This window comes from Rhinolophus sinicus, linkage group LG05, assembly GCF_036562045.2.
Source record: "Rhinolophus sinicus isolate RSC01 linkage group LG05, ASM3656204v1, whole genome shotgun sequence".
In the NCBI taxonomy this organism is placed as follows: domain Eukaryota; kingdom Metazoa; phylum Chordata; class Mammalia; order Chiroptera; family Rhinolophidae; genus Rhinolophus; species Rhinolophus sinicus.
Genome location: NC_133755.1, coordinates 709157 through 730150, shown reverse-complemented (window position 1 = coordinate 730150; position 20994 = coordinate 709157). Strand labels below are relative to the sequence as shown.

The window sequence follows — 20994 nt, the reverse complement described above, 5'->3', positions numbered from 1 at the left end:
GACCCAAGGCTGATGACAGGCTGTGGGCCTCGAGGTCAGAATGGAACCCTGCGCGTGAATACCTGCGTGTCAGTGGCTCGCATCATGAGTGTGCCATGCAGTGAGTTTACAGTGTGTGCTCTGGCCCGCACAATTACCGGGCCAGCTGGGACGCCCAAGCCCCAACACCCACCAACCCCTCCGGGCCTCTGCTGCTGACCCCAGCACACAGCCCCCCATTCTGTCAGCCCAGGGCTCGCAAGAACCACAGCTGCCATGTTTATTGACTGAGGAGGACACCTGCTTTCTTAGCAACCTGAGGCCTGTTCCTCCGTCACCAAAGTGAAAAAATATTTCAGTCCTATGAATGGTAAAATTCTGCTTCATTTATGTGTGTTTCTGATTGTAATTTTTAAAGAAAGTACTAGAACCAAAAGAAAAAAGTGTCTTCTGTTTACATGTCACGGACGTCAGAAGCCAAGTCTTCCACCCAAATTCTAGTGTCAGTGGGTTGACTTCACATTTTGAAATGTGTGGGTTTTCTAAACACTGAAACCTCTAAACTGCACTGTGAAAGCTCCTCTTCACCTGACTGTCAAGGAAGGAGGGAGAACAGGAGAAACTGACAATGCGCACACTTCATGTTGAATTTCAAAAGAGAAAATTGTTGAATGTCTTACAGATTGAAATGTGATCCACAAGACTTTTGCCTTTCCTTGAGTTTCAGGTAGTATATTTAAGAAACTGGGCAGAGTGGTATATGTTGCTTTTTTTTTTTTTTAAGTGACCTGATTTCTTTCAGTTTGGGGGAAAAAATTGCAGAGTTGTAGCATAAAAAAAAGCATATGTCATTTTTTTATTTCAAAATATTTTTATTTTGCACTCTACATTTCTTTATTTTTTTCTTATTTATGAGACAAAAAAATCAAACTAAAGAGATATGTTTCTAGAAACATATCTCTTTAGGGAAAAAAATGTTTTTAAATTCAACTTTTTATATAAATGGGGCAAAGGCTTTTATATATAGGTAACCGAAATCATTCCAATTTACTAATAAGTTTTGGTACTAGAGACAAGGTCTAATTTTACGTTTTTCTGATTTCTTTGAACATTGAGGGCAGTAAGAAAAAAATTACATGTTTTTCATATTTTTTGTTTTACTTACTAAGTTTCTTTGACAGAGTTGCCATGAAAGCAAGGAATACAAAAGACTGTTAAAAGCTCTGCATGGAATTCTTCAAAGAGCTCAAGGTGTATCTGTCTGGCATTTTATATTCTTATTCCTAATAGTCCGTGAGCATTTTTGTGTATGTCTTAGCGCCTACGCTCAAAATCCAGGCATGTATGCAAATGCACCAGGTGGGGTTGTTTCAACCGGGTTAGGCCGATTCCACGGTCAAGTCCAGATAGAATTCAAACATGATGGCAGTATTTTCAGCCTTTATGTATGAGATTTTTAACTGTAGTTCATATTTTAAATGTCTTAAATTAACTTCTCATGTTCTATCATATTTACTTGTGAAAGACAGAGGGGTGATTCAGTGTGAAGGAGGCACGTCACGAGTGTTCTTACGAGTGTGAATGAGTAGTGACAGATAACGTGACTACTGGTACGGCTGCTACCCTGTGTCAAGGTGATGCTTTGTAGGTGGGAGACAATAGCACGCTCCTAGGTTACAGGTCTTGCATAAGGACACGTCAGAGGCAAACTTGAGAGGCCAGTTGGCCTGTCATCATATTTTTGTGACGTGTGCCTATGCAACATGACATGCTTTTCATGATTATGTACTTACTGCATACCTATTAAGTTGTCTTTTGGTGTTAGGGGACATAGCTTATGACCTCCATGGAGGTGTGACTGGTGATGATTCCTGTAGGGGTCCAAATAGGACATTTCTTGTGGTGGAAAATAGTAAAGAGAAAGCAATGAACAGGAAGGCATTCTGGAAGGTTCTGGCTCAGAGTCTCTGCCGTCTGGGTTCTGCCAAAGCAGCGGGACTCAGTGTGTTCCTCCTTGAGAAGGGCTGGTTTCATAAATTCATAAATCCCAAAGTTTGTGAGTGGTTCTGGTTTAGTTTTGCTTTGGTTTCGGTTTTGCCTGGATTCTGCAAAACTTCAACACTATTTAAAACTTTATTATACTTTCATCACCACTTTTAAACGTCTGTACAAGACCAATTTTTCTTGCCAAATAATAACATGTACTACCCAGAAGTGTTTTCTCTCAGTGTTGCTTAATCCCAGGGTGATGCAGGATCATAGATGAGGCCAAATGTTTTTTGTCTCAAATCTGTGCATAAGGAGGTGAGGATAGATGCTAAGAGTATTCCTTCATCATTTGCTTTCTCAGAGTGGTTGCAGCAAGAGTACCTTTGGAGCGGGAGAGACAAAATATCCTAAGCAGGTATTTTATTTAACACAACCTTACATCCCTAAGCATAGGGATGTGTGCCATTGTCTGTGTGACAACTTCCAGGCAGCACGCAGGACACGGAGGGGCGCCGCTCTTCCTGGGACCGCCTGAGAACCGGGCGCCTGCCTTACAGGAGTTTCCATGGCAACCCCTCACTCCCTGCTGCCGTTTGAAGCCTTGCTGTGCCGCATGTGCTGTGTGATTCTGACCACGGAGGCCTCCCTTCACGGAGAAGATGCCCTCTAGACAGGAAGATGCAGAGCCGATGTTTGCTGGTCGGTTTTCCACCCCCGTTAGCAGGGGTCCAAGCGCAGGCTCCAAATGACAAGCACAGACCCTTTTGTTAGATGAATAATCATTTCCTCATGCACTGGCTTCAGAAACTATTTTTGCATGTTGAGTTTTCTTAGCCGAGAAATTCGCATGTAAATCTAAGAGTTGAAAAACAGCCCAGAAGTCTCGAGCAGTAACATAAAATGAATACCCAGGGCTGTTAGAAGAAGGCACAGTGAGGAACCACACGGGGCTGCCTTGCGCCACCCAGAGACACACAGAGGTTACCGCCTCAGACCAAAGTGGCTACTGCAGGGGGGTGGGGGGCGCTAACCAGGCAATGCGAGGTCCTTGGAGCATACACAGCCTGGGCGAGCCTGGGTTCTGCTGGCCGGCGGGAAGGGCGGGGAGGAGGAGGGTAGAGCAGGACCCTTGGGCAGCCACCCTCCTTCCATCCTCAGCCCTAGACGGGTGGGCGGGTTGTCCCCATGAGGACGATGAATCCTGGCAGTGACACAGCCAGCAAGTAGCAGAGCTGGGGTCCGGCCCCTCTGTCTAACCTGGTACCTATGTTTTTTCTTCCCCAACACAGTGAAAGCTCGGAAAATGAGCCAAATCAAGATTTTGTTTTTATGGTGATAAAGAACTTTTTAAATGCCTCTTTTTATCAGATGGCATGTTTGTAAATAGTTTAATCACATAAAAACCACTCCAAAAATCACCCGTTTCTTTTCTTTCTTTTTTAAGATTTTATTGGGGAAGGGGAACTGGACTTTATTGGGGAACAGTGTGTACTTCCAGGATTTTTTTCCAAGTCAAGTTGTTGTCCTTTCAATCTTAGTTGTGGAGGGTGCTGTTCAGCTTCTAGTTGTTGTCCTTTCAGTCTTAGTTGTGGAGGGCGCAGCTCAGCTCCAGGTCCAGTTGCCGTTGCTAGTTGCAGGGGGCACAGCCCACCATCCCTTGCTGGAGTTGAACCAGCAACCTTGTGGTTGAGAGGACGCGCTCCAACCAGCTGAGCCATCCGGGAGCTCAGCAGCAGCTCAGCTCAAGGTGCCGTGTTCAATCTTAGTTGCAGGGGGCGCTGCCCACCATCCCTTGCAGGACTCGAGGAGTTGAACCGCAAACCTTGTGGTTGAGAGCCCACTGGCCCATGTGTGAATCGAACCGGCAGCCTTCGTCGGAGTTAGGAGCATGGAGCTCTAACCGCCTGAGCCACCAGGCGGCCTCCGCCCCCCCGTTTCTTAATTGGTAAAATCTGATTGTCATTTTTATGATGTTGGTTATAATGCCTCACTTTAAACTTGAACAGAGTATGTCAACCTCCTCCTGCCCCATCAAAAAAAAATGGCATATGAAAAACTTTCTACTCATGTTAAAAAGAATAAATTTTAAATAAATTTGCACTAAGTACTTAAATTAGGAAGAGTTTAAGGATTTTTTTTTTTTTTTTTTTTCAAAAAAGTAAAGCCAAGTATATGTTATTGGCCAGTAGGAAGCATTTCTGTTTCTTGATACATTTTCAGGACAGAAAGTTGCACGAAGATTGGCTTTTCTTAGAATGATTTTATTGCTTTCAAATCCCCTCCCTGTGTGAGCATTCTGGGTTCAGTCTGTCCCCATGAGGTGCCATTTGGGAAATCAGCTATTTAAGTTCAGTCATTTAGGTTGTTTTTTAGAAAATAATTCCTTAGCAGTTGACGGAGTAGTCTTATGGTGGAACATAAACAGCTGTTACTTCAACAGAAGGCAGGTCATCAGATTTGGGGGCGTTGTTCTTGGTACGTAGATTCTGTTGTGAGCATCTCCGTGTTCTGTCTCAAACGCCTATTTTTAAAATCCCGAATCCACTTACACACACCAGCGGTTTCTCTAGTCCCTTTTCACTAAGTTACTTCTTAATTCTCCCAGAGCACAGGCTGTAAGTTAGACTTTAACCTTTAGGATGACATGGCAGCTGGCAGACCTAGATTTATGTTCCCTTTCTTGGGACTAAAGGAGAATTCGGCGATCTCTGAATACCAGAGTGGTCTGTACATCAAGTGTCACTCACGACACCATGCAGAGGAGCAGGGTCCCGTTGCATGGGCCCCAGCCCTGCCCACGCTCATCTGGTGGTGAGGACGTCCCTCTGTGGGCCTGGTCTCAACCCCCAATTCCAGGTGACTTCCTGAGTGGAAAGCAGACTGAAATCTCGTGGAAGCAGCACACGCTTAGTAAATACTTAAAATGTGTGATATCTGGCCTTGCCAGGAATCCAGGTTCTCATCGAGTAGGGGTGGGGCACACGAGCTCAGTGACAGTAGTAATTACTGTGACTCTGTCCTTGTTTAGTTGTTTTCCGTTTTTCATTTTTTTGGTTGACCCACAGGGATTTAATAATCCACTGATTCCATCCCCCAGCCCCATGGCGTCTTTTCTCTCCTTCCAGAGCTTCAAGCCAGGCGCCATCATTTTATTACTCTATGTCAAGTCCCTTGCCACTCTTGCCTGCCCATCCGAATAACACTCATTACACCTCAGGCTGATTAACTCCAGCCCACCTGTGTGCCCTCACCTGCACCTCCCCACAGGAGGACACAGCCTGGCTGACTGGTCTCAATACTGACACCAGGCCCAAGACCCACTACATTTCCCAAGTACATTCTCTCCCATCCCCCTAAATGTCTGTCTCCTCCTTCTTATTTTTTGAACGTTACAAATTTAATGAACAGAAATAAGAAATTTTCTTAATTTTTGTCCTAATTTTTACATGTGTGGTGGGTACAGATGCAGCTGAAATAACAGTGTGCAAATATTTTTGTTGAACCATCTGATTATTGTTGGGATGGCACATTGAAGACGCTACGTGAGGGCACTAATGATGAGATTGTTTAAAAGCATTCTCTCCCGTCAGAGCAGTGGCGGTGGGATGGTGCAGGAACTGGGGCGCTGCCTCGGGACCTGAAGGCCTGTGACCGACCCCGGCTCCCTGGCTGACTTGGCCTCGGCCTGGTTGGTCCACAGTCAGGACTTAACCGGGGTGTGGTGAGGCAGTTGAATGGGAGCCCGTGACAATGGCGGTGTGGGTTTGGACGACGTCCGTTCTCTTAGACCACTGTGTGTCCCTTCATGTAAAAATCCAGCTTCACCTAAGGGTTGGTGTGACAACAAGCCCTGCCGTAAATGGCCTGACTGGCCCGACTGGACGTCAAGTGGCAAAAAGAGAAGGAGCATGTGGGGGGGAACAGAGACCCCAGACGAGTGGTCGTGGGGCCAAGCACGCCCCAGACGGTGCCAAATCCCAGGCAGTTACTGAGACCAGGCTCCTCCAGAAAATGTCATTGTGCTGGAGGGAAGAGGTGGCCCGAGGCTGGTATCTGGCAGTGGTGGCAGGTGGGCCACGTCCACGCCAGCCAGGGGCCTTCCAGCTCCATTTCTCTGCTTCACTGAGGAAGTTAAGCCTCAAAGCGAGTTCACTTTCCAGATAAAAAGGAAGTTAACTGTCCAGGGAATTTCATTTCTCTCCAGTAAATTGCCAATTTGCATTTTGGTTGTAGGTGCCCCACCCCTGGCTGTGATGGCTCTGGGCACATCACTGGCAACTACGCTTCCCATCGAAGGTACGTACAGGTTTTCTTCTCTCGAAGCTGTTGTTTCTCGTCACCACGCATGGCAGTGTGGCCAACAGCCTGGCATGCAGTGCGCTGGCTGATTCTGCTGGCAGGGCAGCCGCAGGGACCCAGGGACCACAGGCTCCTCCTGACAGCTGCTTGTCCTGCAGCTGCTCCGTCCACTGGAGTCCCCCAGTAGCACAAGACAAGCTAAGCTCCTGAGAACAGTCACTGACAGGCCAGCTTGCTAATGCCACTGGGAGCTGTCCTTAAACATTGAGGTGTGAGCCACGGGATCCACAGAGCTGACACACAGACCTGACCCTTCCAAAGTCTCAGCACTGTCACTCCCGAGAGGCGGTGTCTGAGTACAGCAGGGCGATTCAGCCGTGTGAGGAAACACAAGTCTGTGCGAGCCCACATTCAGTGAGCCTTTTGTGCCAGGCTGTGTCAGAGGTGAGAGGTGCTCCGTCTGCACAGGGGTGTGGACCCTGTGGTCAGGCACAGTAGTTTCTTGTCCCGTTCAGTTCAGGACAAGCCAGTGCTGGGGGGGGGGCAAGAAGCTTGTGGACCGAGGCCCGTGCAGCAATGGTCACCAGCTGCATCTAACAAATGAGCCAAGTCCAAGGCCCGCTGCTGGCTCCCCGCGCCCTAAGGCCAGGTCACAGAGCGGGCAGGCTGAGAGGACACACACCTCCTGCTTTAAGTGCGTCCCTCCACCCCCACTGCACAGAAAAGAACAAAAAAGGTGTAAGGGAGGGTTAGGCCAGCAAGAGCAATGTCGGCCGCGGCCTGGCCCAGCAGGTCCAGTGAGGGGGTCCTGTGGCCCCAAGTGACCGCCTCCCCGTGGTCAGAGCAGGCGTCACTGGCTGGCTGGCACGGTGTGGATTAGAGGCTGAGCTCACGTGCTGGGCAGTTTCCTCAAAGACCTGACCGCGAGTCCTATTCTTCTGCACTCACTCCCCTGTGGGAGCAGCTGAGCAGGCAGCACAGGCCTGGGGAAAGCCTGACGGAGGAGCGCCAGCAGGGAGAACTGACCGGTGCGATTGAGGGGTGCGTCTCCATGTGACTCGATGACCACGTCTCGCTGTCAAGACCAGGGCTGTCCCCCTGGGCACTGCTGGCGTTTGTGTGGGCAGTTCTTTGCTGTGGGGCGTCCTGTGCACTGCAGGGTGCTGAGCAGGTCTCAGGGCGCCCCACCTCCATTCATGACCGGCAAATGTGTCTCCAGACGTTCCCGGGCCCCTGCCGTAGACCGGGGGTCACGAGCTCCTTGGGCCAGCCAGGGCGTGCTGAACAGCAGACGGGAGTTACCTCCAAAACAGGTCGCCAGAGTGAGATCGCTGGTCTGGAGTGAATAAAACAAAAGTAAATTTAAAACTCTGGTTAAATATAAAAAGTCAAGCACATTCTACAATACTTCTGATTTTAATTTTATCTTAGAAAAGAGATGTCCCAGTCCTCACACGGCCAGGACTCCCAGCATTTAACAGCATCTGCGGAACTAACACTGAACATCTACTGGTCGCTTACTGTCCAATGTCTGTCTGCCACAGATTGGTGTTTTGTTTGGCATTTAAATTTATTTATAATTTACTTTAAACATTTTAATTCATGTAACTGAGAGCTTATATGGTAGGTGTTAATATAGCATAAACTTATAAATGAAATATAATTTAGGCTTAGATTGAAGCTGTGACCTGGGCCTAGAGTAAGTCATACCAGGAATAACCTGCAGAGATGGAAAGCAAGTTTGACTTGGGTTTCGGCAAGTTGGGGCGGGGTGCACAGCCTTGTGGGGCAGCCCATCAACAGAAGGGTTCACGGTGAGGGCATGCATCCCAGTGATGACTTCCCTTGCGTAAGGGTGACAATGGGGCTGCCACTGTCAGGCCACAGTGTCCCCTCGGTTGACAGCTCCTGTGTGAACAGGACACGAATGGAGGACAGCTGCCAACACTTCCCAGTGTGTCGGTTCTTTGCGTCCCTCTTCTGTTGTCTATTTCTCAGGAATGTGAGGGGATGTTACTTATGCACCAACTCCAGAGAAAACCTGGCTTCCACAGGTGCTTCAGCCTCTGCTGACTGAGCCACAGTCGGGACTGCAGGCCACAGTGCGCGTTCAGACCGCAGACTCACACCGAGCGGCCGGGTCAGCCTGTGAGCCGCCCCCTGCCTCTCAGGCCAAATGCGCACATTTTAAGTTGTGTCTAAGTTACAGCACGGCCACCGCTCTCCAATGTAACTATCACCAAGGGCTGTGCCGCCGGCACCAGCTTCCTCCTGGGCACTGTCATGGGGGCTTCGGAAGCTGCCTGTCTCGCTGTCCTCGAGTCACCTAAGCACTTAGGTACGCCATCTCCTTTTGCACTGGAGGACCCGAGACTGGCAGAGGTTGTGCAGCGGAGATGTGCCCACCTCCTGGGTCTGCCCTGGACCCCACACTCGCAGTGGCCCCTGCAGAAGCCACGCAGCCACTCACCGTGGGAAGCGGACACACCCTGACCTGTCCTGGATCTGACCGGGACTTTTTTTTTTTCAGTTGTAAGGATGGTGTGGGTTTTCAGTCTCTACATCCTGTCTGAAACTTTCCTAAGTTTGTTTTAATCGATATATATTGAGTGCCTATGATGTTTTATCAAACACCTTCCTCCAGTGCTTTTCCCTCCCCCCCATCCTCAGTGAGCAGAGACCCTGTTTGCTGAGAGCATGGAAAAGCTTCCAGAAACTTCCCAGACCTCGTCAGGCTGTGAGTCAACCTTGTCTTCACGCAACAACAGAAACAGGTCCAGTGCTTTTCAGCTTTCCCGCAAAGACCCATTTCCAGGCATCTTTATACCTTTCCCTGACCCTTCTCCAGACTTGCTTTCCACTCAGCCTCAGACGTACAAGGACGTCCCCGGCACAGCACCCGGGCCCCAGTGTGTCTGATTCGCTGCCGCTTGCCTGCAACCAGGCACCCCAAGGCCAGCACTGCTGCTCTAGCCCAGAAGTGACGGCTCCGCCTCTCGGAGACTGTGCCACGTGAGTCGGACCCACTGGGACACCCTCCCGGTCTACAGAGCAGCGGCACATGCAGGGCTCCAGAACGCTCTCTACGACATAAGGCCAGGCTCCTCGAGCACCGACAGTGAAGCACTAAGCATGTGCGTGGACGCCCTCGCTGTCCTGTGACACGGGTCTTGGTCCTCACGGCATATGAGGGAACAACACACGGACGTCCTGTATCACCAACGCTCCAGTCCTCTTTCTCCTGGGGATTTTCATTTTGCTCTTTTATAAAAATGGGCAAAATATGAGCCTCCAGGATGATGATGGAAGGGTCTGACGGCCTCTCTGTGTACCCTGTGATTTCAGTGTTCTGTCGGGAGTCACACCACGGGCCCCCAAAGCCTTTCCTGCCACGATGTGGACAGATGACCAAATACTGAGCAGTGCAGTGAGAAGCTGGTTGAGGGAATTCCGATGCCAATAGGGACTGAGTCCCCGTCCCGGGGCTGGGCCCTTGTCACAGAACCAGGACGTGCAGCTTCTCTCCAGGGAGCTCCTAGGACCTGCCCAGCCGTCATCGGCTGTCACACGGCCGCACCGCTCTTCGGTCAGAGGGACAGTAATGTGCTGGCTTCTCTTCGCCCTTGGGTGTTGGCCGCAATGACTGCCCAGCCCCACTTGTAGTCTGGAGGCCCCACGGCACACGCCGTTCAACTACAGCCCACGCTGAGGGCCCAGCTGTGTGTCCCACTCTGCCCGGAAGTACCCACGTACTCCACCCCCAGCCAGAGAAGGCAAGAGTTCTGAAAGCGTTGGCAGTGTTTCCAAAATCTATAAAATCTCAAATGAAGATGCCTATTCGTATACGAAGATACCTGCATCAATGATGGCAAATTGTGGAAAGTGTGGCTTCTGTCTAGGAAACTGTTAATCGCTCAGAATATCATTGCAAATGTCAGCCCCAAATTCTAGCAAATTGAGTGAATATTTATTGGCCACATGACATGGGCCAGAAGCTAAGGAACAATGATAATTGGGGTGCTCCTGACCTCAAGTAATAGACGATCTAAGGAAAAAAAGAGACATAAAAGCAAACAAGTGAGACAGACAGAAATACAGATATAAGTGCATTACCATGATAAGTAAGGCAGGTTTTACTCGAGCCGGGTGGGCGGATGGGAGAAAGCAGAGAGGCTATCACCTCAGAGCTGAGCACTAAGTGGGGGGCAGAGTGCAGGGTGTCGTCGGGGAAGGGTCTCCAAGCAGAGGCGCTAGCAGAACGTTGCTGCAGCAGCTGCTACGGCAACACTCAGCGTGCTTCATGCGAACAGCGAATGAGTCCATTTGGTAGAGTCTGGATGTCAGCATGTGGGAGTGGCTATGGACAGGGCGTGGCTTTAGGAGTCTTGTTAATTCGTTATAGTGCTTTAAACTTAGTCCTCCAGAGCACAGGGGAGTCCCCCACGTGCTGGGGAGCACGGTTGGCTGTCAGCAGAGAGAACATGATGTTGGGAGATGAGAGGCCCCGAGAGCAACTTTGGAGGGGATGGTAACGTCCTGGAGAAGATTCAGACCAGGTGACCCGGAGCCGCGATGGGTGGGGACCTGCAGGTTCCTGGAGGGACAGGCTCGGGCACTAGGACGGGCTGGTCAGGAGGCAGAAAGGGCTGCAGGGAGCTTCCGTGGGTGCTGAGATTGAGAAGCGCCCCCCCCCACCAAGCAGGTGAAATTCTGTTCAGACTCACTGACCTGGAGATTCTTGTGGCCCATGCGGGTGGGCAGCCATGGGGCTGGCGGGGAAACCAGAGTATAGAGTGTGCAGCAAATGTGACATCTGAGCCCATTGGAAGTTCAGTGGAGGAGACACAGAATCACAGTCTTTGAAAGTGGAAGGGGGGGTGGTCCAAATACCAAGGGACCAACTCCTCCCAGGACACCTAAGCGGACAGTGGGAGCCCAGCTCCAATGTCCACAAGACAGGACTGCCCCACTCCTGAGGTCCTGCAATGGTAATCTCCACACCACTCAACCCACAAGGAAAACACGGCCGAGTGACTCTGTTGGGGTCAGATGTGGAAATAAAGCAGGAATCACAGTGCAGACAGAAGGTGATTAAAAGGCCTGAAGTTACGTGACGCCATCTCTGCAGGCACCTGTGGACCTCGCATTGCGTTTCCCACGACGGCCACGCTGCGGGCGTGCTCCCTGGACCACAGCTGAGCTAGCTGAGACCTGCCTGCAGAGAAGTGGCCTGTCTGACGCACAGGCTCCTCCACTCAGTGCCACCTGCCTCAGCAAAGTGGCCACAGACAGCCCTCCAGCACGGCCCTGCCAGGAAGCTCCAAGTGAGGGCTGACACCTAGCACTGGGTTTGCTTCCCCACATTTGAGCAGCAAACAGGAGTTTTAGATTCTGGCCAATGCTTAGTTTCATTTTTCCTGGGGTTCCAGCGCCCAGCTGGTGGCAGGAAAAGTTATCTAGTTTCAACAAGAAGTGAGTCACTAGTGTGGAGACAGCAGTCCAGGCTCTAAAATGCCGCCTGCCGGTGAGACCGAGATTCCAAGGCTGTGGGAGTGTGGGGACCTTGCTGCTTATGGGGCACCAGGCCACCGTGTCCCAGGGATGTGCTTTGAGGGCACACACAGGCCTGCACCCAAAAGGACCCTCCTCCAGAGTTTGTTTTTATGCCCAGAAGTACCAGCTTCTGGGGAGAACCGAGTCAGAGCCGTGGCTGGTGTGGCACCAGCTTCTGGGGAGAACCGAGTCAGAGCCGTGGCTGGTGTGGCACCAGCTTCTGGGGAGAACCGAGTCAGAGCCGTGGCTGGTGTGGCACCAGCTTCTGGGACGCTTTCTGAAACCACTTTCTCCCTTAGCCTTTCAGGTTGCCCAAGAGCAAAGAAAAGCGGCATCAGGATAGCACAGAGCAAGGAAGACAAGGAAGACCAGGAGCCAATCAGGTGAGCGAGCGGCGGGGAGCCTGCTGGGGCTGAGGGCGGCGGCTTCCTGGAAGCCAGAGAGCGAGCCTCAGTGAGGGGACACACAGGGCTGCCTGGCATCCATCAGATGGCAATCGACGGCAAGATCAGAGATTTAAACCCGCACCAAACTGCATCGTCTAAGTTGCAGGGGATGTAATAAGCCAGCATCTCTCAGTCTGGTATTCTGAGTAACAAAACACCACAAACACCCCTCTGCCCGTGGTGGGAAAAGCAATTTAATTTACTGGGAATGGCAGGTTCGTGAAAGGATATGCAGGTAGAAGGTACATTACCCAAAGAGGACATTTTGTGACATTCGGGCTTCTGAAAACCATGTAGCTGTATGCATTCTCAGGCACGACTTGAGAGCCATGGACACACACCCTGGGCTTCCAGCTTGGGGGGCGAGAACGCCAGCCCCTGTGACGACGCAGCCATGGCTCTGAGCTGAGGCTCGGTGAGCCTGGGTCTCAAAACCCCGTAAGATAAACCTGGCGCTGTCTCTCTGAGATTTCAATCTCACTGTCTTTGGAGAACAACTTTGATTTAAACAAAATAAAAATTACTTAAGTAAAAATTAGTAAAATAAATTAAGACATATTGAAATAAATAGGTAAAACAAATTCTATAGAATGTAAACTTTACTGTTTAAAAAAAAAATGCAGGAAACCCCCGCAAGCTTAGGGCCTGTGAGCAGACGTGAAATGGCACTCCACCACCTGTGACAGTCATTTGTGACATTGGTGAGTAACTAATGTCACAACCCTGTGCTGCAACCTGTGTAGGAAGTTCTAGAAGCACTGATTAGCACATTGTTGAACTCTGGCTCCAGCCAATGATTTTCCCATTTATTCCCCAAAATGCATTAATGGTGTGCTTCGTGCCTTATTAAATACTATCTCTTATGCTTAAAATCATGTCTGGCTGGAAGGATGTTTTATTACCTCCGGAGAACATTACCAAACAAATACATGTTTTCTAGCTCTTGAGAAAACACAGGTTTATAAAATAGTATTTTTGAAAAGAACCCTGCAATCTACCATTGACTTTGCCTATTTCCACCATAAAAGCTGTGATTATGCCCAAAAGTGGTGTCTTTTAAACAGACGCCTGAATCTCACGTGCTACAGCAAACCAGTTCTTGCTTTTCCCAGCTGGGTCCTCCGACCCTCCCAAAGCTTAGACTTTCCCTTACAGAAAAGTCTCCTGTCGGGTGGAGCGTTTCTGCGAGTGACATCCTCCATCGCCCCACTAGGTGGCGCCCACTGGTGAATTTTTTTCCCTTCTTTTTCTCTTGCTTGAGCAGAGCGTAATTTTTCCTTCATGTCAGGTTATTTTGACTTTGTTGTAGAGGCCACCAGGTATGTGATGGCAAAACAATAAAGTGTGTCTCATCTGTCTGCTACCAGATGCCCCGTTCCTGGGTGTGACGGCCAGGGCCACATCACTGGGAAATACGCATCCCACCGCAGTGCGTCCGGGTGCCCCTTGGCAGCAAAGAGGCAGAAGGACGGGTACCTCAATGGCTCCCAGTTCTCCTGGAAGTCAGTCAAGACGGAGGGCATGTCGTGTCCCACCCCTGGATGCGATGGCTCAGGACACGTCAGCGGCAGCTTCCTCACACATCGCAGGTGAGTGCAGCTGCCCAGGCCTGGGGGCCTGGGGTGCCGGGGGGCAGGCAGGCTTGCCAGCGGTCACCACCCATGCTAAGAAAGAAAAGCCGGGAACCATGGCAGCAAACTAAGGACATTGGAGGCTGGGCCAGAAAAGAAAACTTAGGTTTGTTTTGAAAGCACCAGCTAGGTCATCACCACTGTGTCAGGGCTGTGGTTTCCAGATGTCTGTCAGGGACCCACAGCAGGAAGCAGGTGTTTGCTCCACACACATGAATATCTGTAGAGTTTTGGCTGAATATTTCAGACAGGCCCCACGCGAGGAAAAGGGTGGCATTTGTCATAAGCCTCGCGGCGAGTGCCTGGCCAGCTACGTCAGGAAATTCCCAGAAAGCCATTGATGTGTGTTGCTTGACTGAGGAAGACATACATGCAGATGTGTTGTCCTAGAGGAAGAGGCTGTTCTGTTGAATCAAGTGCCTGGCAGGCTCAGTTAGGGGGTAGGACCCGGGGTGTGGACCAGGCAGAGGTCAGGTTGACGTGTTCAAGAATGTGTGACAATGAGCTTAACATTCTTCAAGGAAGGTTTTTAATTATTAAAGGAATTTCTGCTCAGGTAGGAAACGCAAAAGGTATAAACAGGGTAAATGGGCCTGAAGAAAAGAGTGCACGTCCATACCCTGACCTCGTCCTTCAGCTGGGTCCCCTCCCAGACAGCGCCTTTGAGCAAACAGGCACACAGTCCTGCAGACGTCCACACGGCCGCCCAGGAAACACACCACTCACCCCCATCCTGCACCATGTTTCTGTGTTAATACAAATAGATCACAGTATTTCCCAGGTCTCTGCATAGGAAGGGCCTTTCCCCTCACCAGGGACTGGGCTGGGGGGGGCGGGGGAACAAACCTCCCACTGTGTGCTCAGTGCGAGCTGCCTCCTCCTCCATAGTGAGAGAGCTCGGGCGTATGTACTGCCACACGTGTCCTTTCTAGACGTGGGTGTTGCTGGGAATGATGACCAACCTCCCCCACAGACACTGCATGTTTGTGCAAGCGCATCTTCAGGACAGAATCCTAGAAACAAAACTCTAGCTCATAAATTTTGACAGGTAGTAACAAAATGTTCTCCCAAGTTCTCGCTTCAAATCTTTGGCTATTGATACATATACCGGGAGTGCCAAAAAAATGGATACACATTTTAAGAGAGGTTATCTATGCTCAAGCAGTAGTTCACCGTAATCAGAAGTGTCTGGACGCTGATGGGAACCACTTTGAGCACCTCTTGTAATTGCAGAAGTCAGACGTGACTTGTATTCATCTTTTGTTATTGGTATATATTGAGTATTACATTTTAATAGGTTTTTCCTTTCTTAAAATGTGTCTACATTTTTTTGGCACCCTCTGTGTGTGTGTGTATAAATTTTAAAGCCCTGTTACATGCCATTTGAGTAAGGGTCTATGTGTTTTGTTAACATACAAAAGCCAGTTCCATTTCTCTGGATAGATAAAAGCACTTGTGGGGTGCAGACTCTGTACCAGAGGACGGCTGTTGCCCTGGAGCTGGCCGACGGGTGGTGCAAACATCAGTGGGGGTAGTTACAGGATGTGGGTCTGGAGACCCACCACCATTAGGAGCTCCTGCCCGAAGTGCAGGCTTCATGGTTCAGAGCACTGGACCCAGCCCCTCGCAAGCTGGTGGCTGGGCTCCATCACACAGCACTGTGTGGGGGTCTCAGGGCCGAGGGCACATTGTGGGGCTGGCAGAGCGGGAGGGGGCACCCAGAGGCAGGGCTGGGAGGGGGTTCACCGTGGAGCCCACTTCTCTGTATGTAAGTGTGCTGGCTGGGCTGCTTGGTCGTCGTCTCAGTCTCCTGCCACTTCAAGTAGGATCCAGGAGAGGCTCTGAAATGAAAGTTCACTTAGTCTAACCCTGAAAAACAAACAAACAGATAAATAATTTTAGAAGTAAGTCATACAGTCTTTCACAGGGCTTAGCCAAAATGACATTTTTTAAAAAGTCATGTCCTACACCTTCTTAAACCTGTTCCACCTGGACTATACAGCCTGACCTGTTTATTTTCAGTTCCCCTATAGTCCATTATAAATGAAGAGGTAGGTTTTTTCAGTGTTTATTTTGCTTAATACTTCCCAAGAAAATTATAGAAAAAGTCACCATCTTGATTTCTCACTATGTGAGTTATTTCTGTGATCAGTCATCTCATTTAATGTAAGCACTAGCTAGGACAGACTAACTGCCCTACCAGAATGGGCACCAGCAGAGCAGAAGTTTGTTTCTTGTTCATATAACAGAGTGGATGGGGGAAAAGGAGAGATGCATTCTGCTGTCTTCAGCACATTTTCCAAGGGCATCTTCATTCCATAGCCAGAACGAGGAAAAGAACATGGAGGGTCCTGGAGGGACATGGGGGAGCCATACATATCGCTTCCTTCATGTCCCACAGGTAGAACCCAGTTCTATAGATAGCAAACCTAATACAAGGGTTGCTGGGGGACAGTGGGGGATGTGGTCTTTGTGAGCCCAGGAACCAGAGAAAACCTTTAGGCAGCCTGCGTCTCTGTGACGTTGAGCTGCCGTTGGGTTTACAAACACACATATATACAGCCAACCACAGCACCCTGAGATCTCTATGGTCCCCATTCTAAGAGAAGACTAACTCAAGAAGGCAAGTCACATGGGCACACCAGTAAAGAAAAGCTGGAAGTTACCTAAGGACTGTCCAGTGGGCTTTGTCCATGGCCATCTGTGTGTCACTCACCTCCACACCTACAGGACCAAGCACAGGACCTCCCCAGTTGCGGGCATTCAAGAACCCACCATTGAGGAGGCCTGCTAGGGTGGGCCGCCACTGAGGAGGCCTGCTAGGGTGGGCCGCAACTGAGGTGGGCTACTAGGGTGGGCCGCCACTGAGGAGGCCCGCTAGGGTGGGCTGCCACTGAGGAAGCGTGGTAGGGTGGGCCGCCACTGAGGAGGCCTGCTAGGGTGGGCCGCCACTGAGGAGGGCTGCTAGGGTGGGCCGCCACTGAGGAAGCGTGGTAGGGTGGGCCGCCACTGAGGAGGCCTGCTAGGGTGGGCCGCAACTGAGGAGGCCCGCTAGGGTGGGCCGCCACTGAGGAGGGCTGCTAGGGTGGGCCATTAGCTGTTCTCCAGGGGAGGTGGGGAGCAAAGTGGGCACATGCCAGGTAGAAGGCCAGTGCCCTTGACCCACATGGAGATGTCCACGTCTGCCATACACCTGGAGAGTGGGGCCTTCCGCTCCCTCTCATGGCTGTAATATTGGCCACTCTCACCAAGACCATAGCAAGACTGAGGACACTGATGGAGGTTCAAGCTGTTTTTGCTCAAGACCTTCTCTGACAATGAAACATCACAGGGCCAGTACCTGTCGCCCAAGGTGTAGAGGAAACTGGGCCTTGCTGCCTCAGGAAGCCTCCTCTGAACTCTTGTCTGGCCTCACGACACCCATCTTTCCCACTCTCTTTGAGTCCCCTCGTCCTCCTTCTGCTGCTGGCCTGGTGACAGTGTGGAAGGACCTGCGAGGCACAGCCAGGGCTCCGCCAGAGTAGTCAGTGGTTTTCTGTTTCTGAAGCATGTTGCAAACATCAGACCTCACTTTACAACACAGGAAGGCCTCGCAAATTCCCCCTTCTCTGTGGTCTGTGGGAATGAGGAGGGGGATAGAGGGTCGAGGTGGCCCACCAGAGGACTGGACGCACACGCGGGCATGGAGAGCAGTTCACTCAGGGCCAGACCACAGGCTGGATCGGGGTTTTGCTGGACTTCTGCTCCCAAGAAACTAGCCAGCCCGCACCACACTGTGGCAACTCTTTGGTCATACTGGGGGCAGCGATGGATGGTATCTGCTTTGTCCCTGCCCTGCTCCCTGCACATGCACATGGAGAAGCCAGCTCTCTGCAGGACTGGGCCTCCCAGGAGGAGGGGACACAAGGAAGCCTTACTGAGGAAGCAGTTCTGCCCTTCCTGCAGGGAGGCACGTGGCTGGGCCCGGGACCCCCTCCTACACTCACCACAGAGAGGAGGACCCACCACCAAGCCCTGCCGGCCTCCCGCCCTCCCTCCACACACACGGTTGGCCTGGGATCCATCATCATATGAGAGCCTTCAGTGACTAGAATTCACGCCCTCTGGGGGCTGGCTTCCTGCTCAGAACCTAGTACGGCCCCCCAGGGGCAGGTCCCCCTGCAGTGCTCCATGCTGACCATGGCTGCCTGAATGCGTCCAAGTCTTATTTTCATCGTTGTTATATTTTAGTATCTGAGGAAAGCACAGGGGGGGGGGGGGGACAGCAGCTGTCTCAAGTACGAATCCCCAGGGGCCATGAAAGTGAGAGGCTCAAGGTCACATCTGTGCTGTGCCCTCCCCCTCCCCCCTCTGGGCTTTGTAGAGATTTTCCTTCTGAAGCTCATTCACACCACCTCCTCTTTGTCCCCTGACTGCACAGGGGCTGACTTGCTAATGTCACTTGATTCAATTGCTACAAGTTCCAATGTGAGCTGCCAGCTGAGACTAGGGGCTGCCACCTCTGGCTGCAGGTCTGATACCCCAAACCCGCTGTTCGCCCATTGGAAGCCCCATGCATCCTCTGTTTTCCTCTGGGCCGGCCTGTCCTCAGCCTCTCAGAGTTCTCTACACCCGCCTCGGCACCTGTCTGGGGCCTCCTCGGGAACTAGGCCCAAGGAGGCTTGATGTGGGGCCCAGCTGCCTCCGCGGGCTCTCTGGGGTCCCTGTCGCTATGGCGCAGTCACCACCTGGATCCCAGCACCATAGGCTCCTCCACTGTAACCTGTGTCTTCCACACATCACTGCAGTTGACCCAACTCATAGTAAAAGCTCCTATTCCCAGAACAGTTATGTTCACATGTCTAAAACCTAAGAGAAAACTCCTGGGAAAACATCTGGCTAAGAGCTCACGCTTAGCTAACAAATGTGAGTCCCCCAGCTCCCTAAGCTGTGCCAGCACATTGCCACAGCCATGATGGCTTCAAACCTACAAATATACCCTCCGACCGGAAGTCTGAAATCAGGACACAGGCAGGCAGGCCCCTCTGGAGGCTCTAGGAGAGGGCCCTCTCTGCCTCTCCAGCTTCCGGTGGTGCTCGGAAATCCAGAGTGTCCCTGGGCTGGTGCACATTTCACTCCAATCTCTGCCTCCTGCTCCTGTGTCTGTGACCAAACTCCCCTCTTCCTAGCAGGACACCAGCCATGGGATTAGGGCTCAGCCTCAGCCAGTATGACCTCATCTGACTTGCTCACATCTGTAAACGCCCTATTTCAAAATAAGGTTCTGGAAGTTAGGATGCCAACATATCTTTTGGGGGGCACACAATCAACCCACAGCAACAATTAACACCAAATTTAGCTCTGATCTTCCTAAGAGACAGCAAAAGACAGACGAAAAGAGCCATCGTTCCCTTACCGTCTGTTGGTTACAGTTGTCGTAACAAGGCAGGATTCTCTATCACGTGAACACGAGGTGAGTGGCTGCCCAGGCTCCTGACCACCGGAAAGCCCCTCGGTGGTTGTGCTGCCCCCCATCTGGCACTTGGAGCTCCCATTGCAGGGTCTCTGTGGTCCCTGATGACCAGACGCTGCCTCTAAGGACACTGCACTCGGAAGTTGGCAACATTTCTGCTTCTGTTTCCTGGAGGGTGTAGCCCAGCCACAGCTCGCCCAAGCCACGGCCACCTGGGGCCACACTCACACTGGGGATTTTGCCACTGAAGAAGAAGAGGAGAAAGCAGAGACATTTCTGGAAAGAAAAGAAATGGTTTAAAAAAAAAAATAAAAACACTATAATTTGTCATCAGACAAGAGAAGAATAAAAAGAATATTATCATTTATGATATTCAGAATCCAAGAAGCATTCAGAGAACAAGAAATATCTCTTTTAAAGAAGATAATTGAAATTAAAAGTTCAACTGGAAAGTTAGAATATAAGATTGAGGAAATCTCCCTTAAATTATAAAAAGATCAGAAAAAAAAGAATTATTTTCAATAAAAAAATAAGATAATTATTTATGATGTTTCATAACCAACAAATAGGAATTTCTGAAAACATAAGAGAAAATGGAAGAAAGAAAATGCTCAAAGAAAGAATACAGGGAAAGTCCCAGGGCAAACGTTGAGAATTTTGAGAACCATCACTGAGTAACCAGAGCAATAATGAAATGGTGGGCTTCAGTCAAGATTTCCCAGGGAAACAGAACCAGTGGGAGATGCTGCCTGGGGCTCACCACCTGGGTGCAGGTGGGACAGCTGACTGCTTGGCACCCCATGCCCTCCTGCCAGGGTGGCCGCCTTCCCAAGGGGCCCCGAGGACCAGCCTTGCCTCATTTCCATAGACAGAAGACCCTCTCGGGCTCTCAGTGGGTGAGGGGCTCTTCCCTCCAACAGCCCAAGAGGGCTGGCAGTCGCCCAGACCGATTTGGGAGCTTCTGCTATTCGGCAGTGACTGCCAAACACTGTTAGGGAAGAAAGCCTGAGGAGATGCTTTGCAGAGCCATTTCTGTAGGTTGTCTGGCTCAGACCTGCCCTCCCACCTGCGCTGAGTGCCCTGAGTTCAACAGTAATTGGGCAAACGGGTCATAGTGACCTGAATGATAGTGGCCCCTCCCAGGTATCCCTCCCAGGTACGCATGCGGAGCCCACAGCCCATCTGTGCCCGGGCAGTGGAGCAGTGCTGTTAGCAAATGGCTGTATGTGCCACGCAGGGAGTATTATCACGTGTCACATAAGTGACCTAGAAGAGTGTTGCCCAATAAGTAAGGTGCTGTGAGCAGACTCGGGCTCATCAGCCCACGCTCGTCAGAGTCTCACGAGACACAGACAAGACTTTGCAGCAAGGAAAGTAGAGGTTTATTTAAGGAAACAGCACCAAGCCCGGAGACACAAGTGAGCTGGCGCTCAAAGACCTGGCTTCCCGATGGCCTGTGGGTTACAGATTCTGTGGGGGAAAGTCACAGGACGCGTGGGTCAGGGGTCAGGTCGTGCTGGGAGCTGATTGGTTAGAGGTGAGGCGAGGGTAATGAATCATGTCTTCAGGTCTTGAGGACGGTTCTGAGGTCTTTTCTGGAATCCCTGTTTGGTCCCCTGGGACAGTAGCCAGGGGGTCATTCCAC

The 20994-nt window shown here is 50.9% G+C and overlaps 1 protein-coding gene across 28 annotated transcripts in view; it reads left to right on the top strand.

Annotated features, from left to right (window-relative positions):
* The window catches only part of MYT1L (myelin transcription factor 1 like), a 363194-nt gene that overhangs the window by 325920 nt on the left and 16280 nt on the right, over positions 1-20994 (top strand). For 26 of the 28 annotated variants that reach the window (XM_074331624.1, XM_074331629.1, XM_019752014.2 and 23 more), the window contains 3 exons: positions 6202-6264; positions 12120-12203; positions 13634-13855. In XM_074331624.1, coding sequence (XP_074187725.1) covers positions 6202-6264; positions 12120-12203; positions 13634-13855 — 369 coding nt within the window. The remainder of the gene's footprint in view (positions 1-6201; positions 6265-12119; positions 12204-13633; positions 13856-20994) is intronic. The other 2 variants (XM_074331625.1, XM_074331630.1) reach the window with 1 other exon arrangement.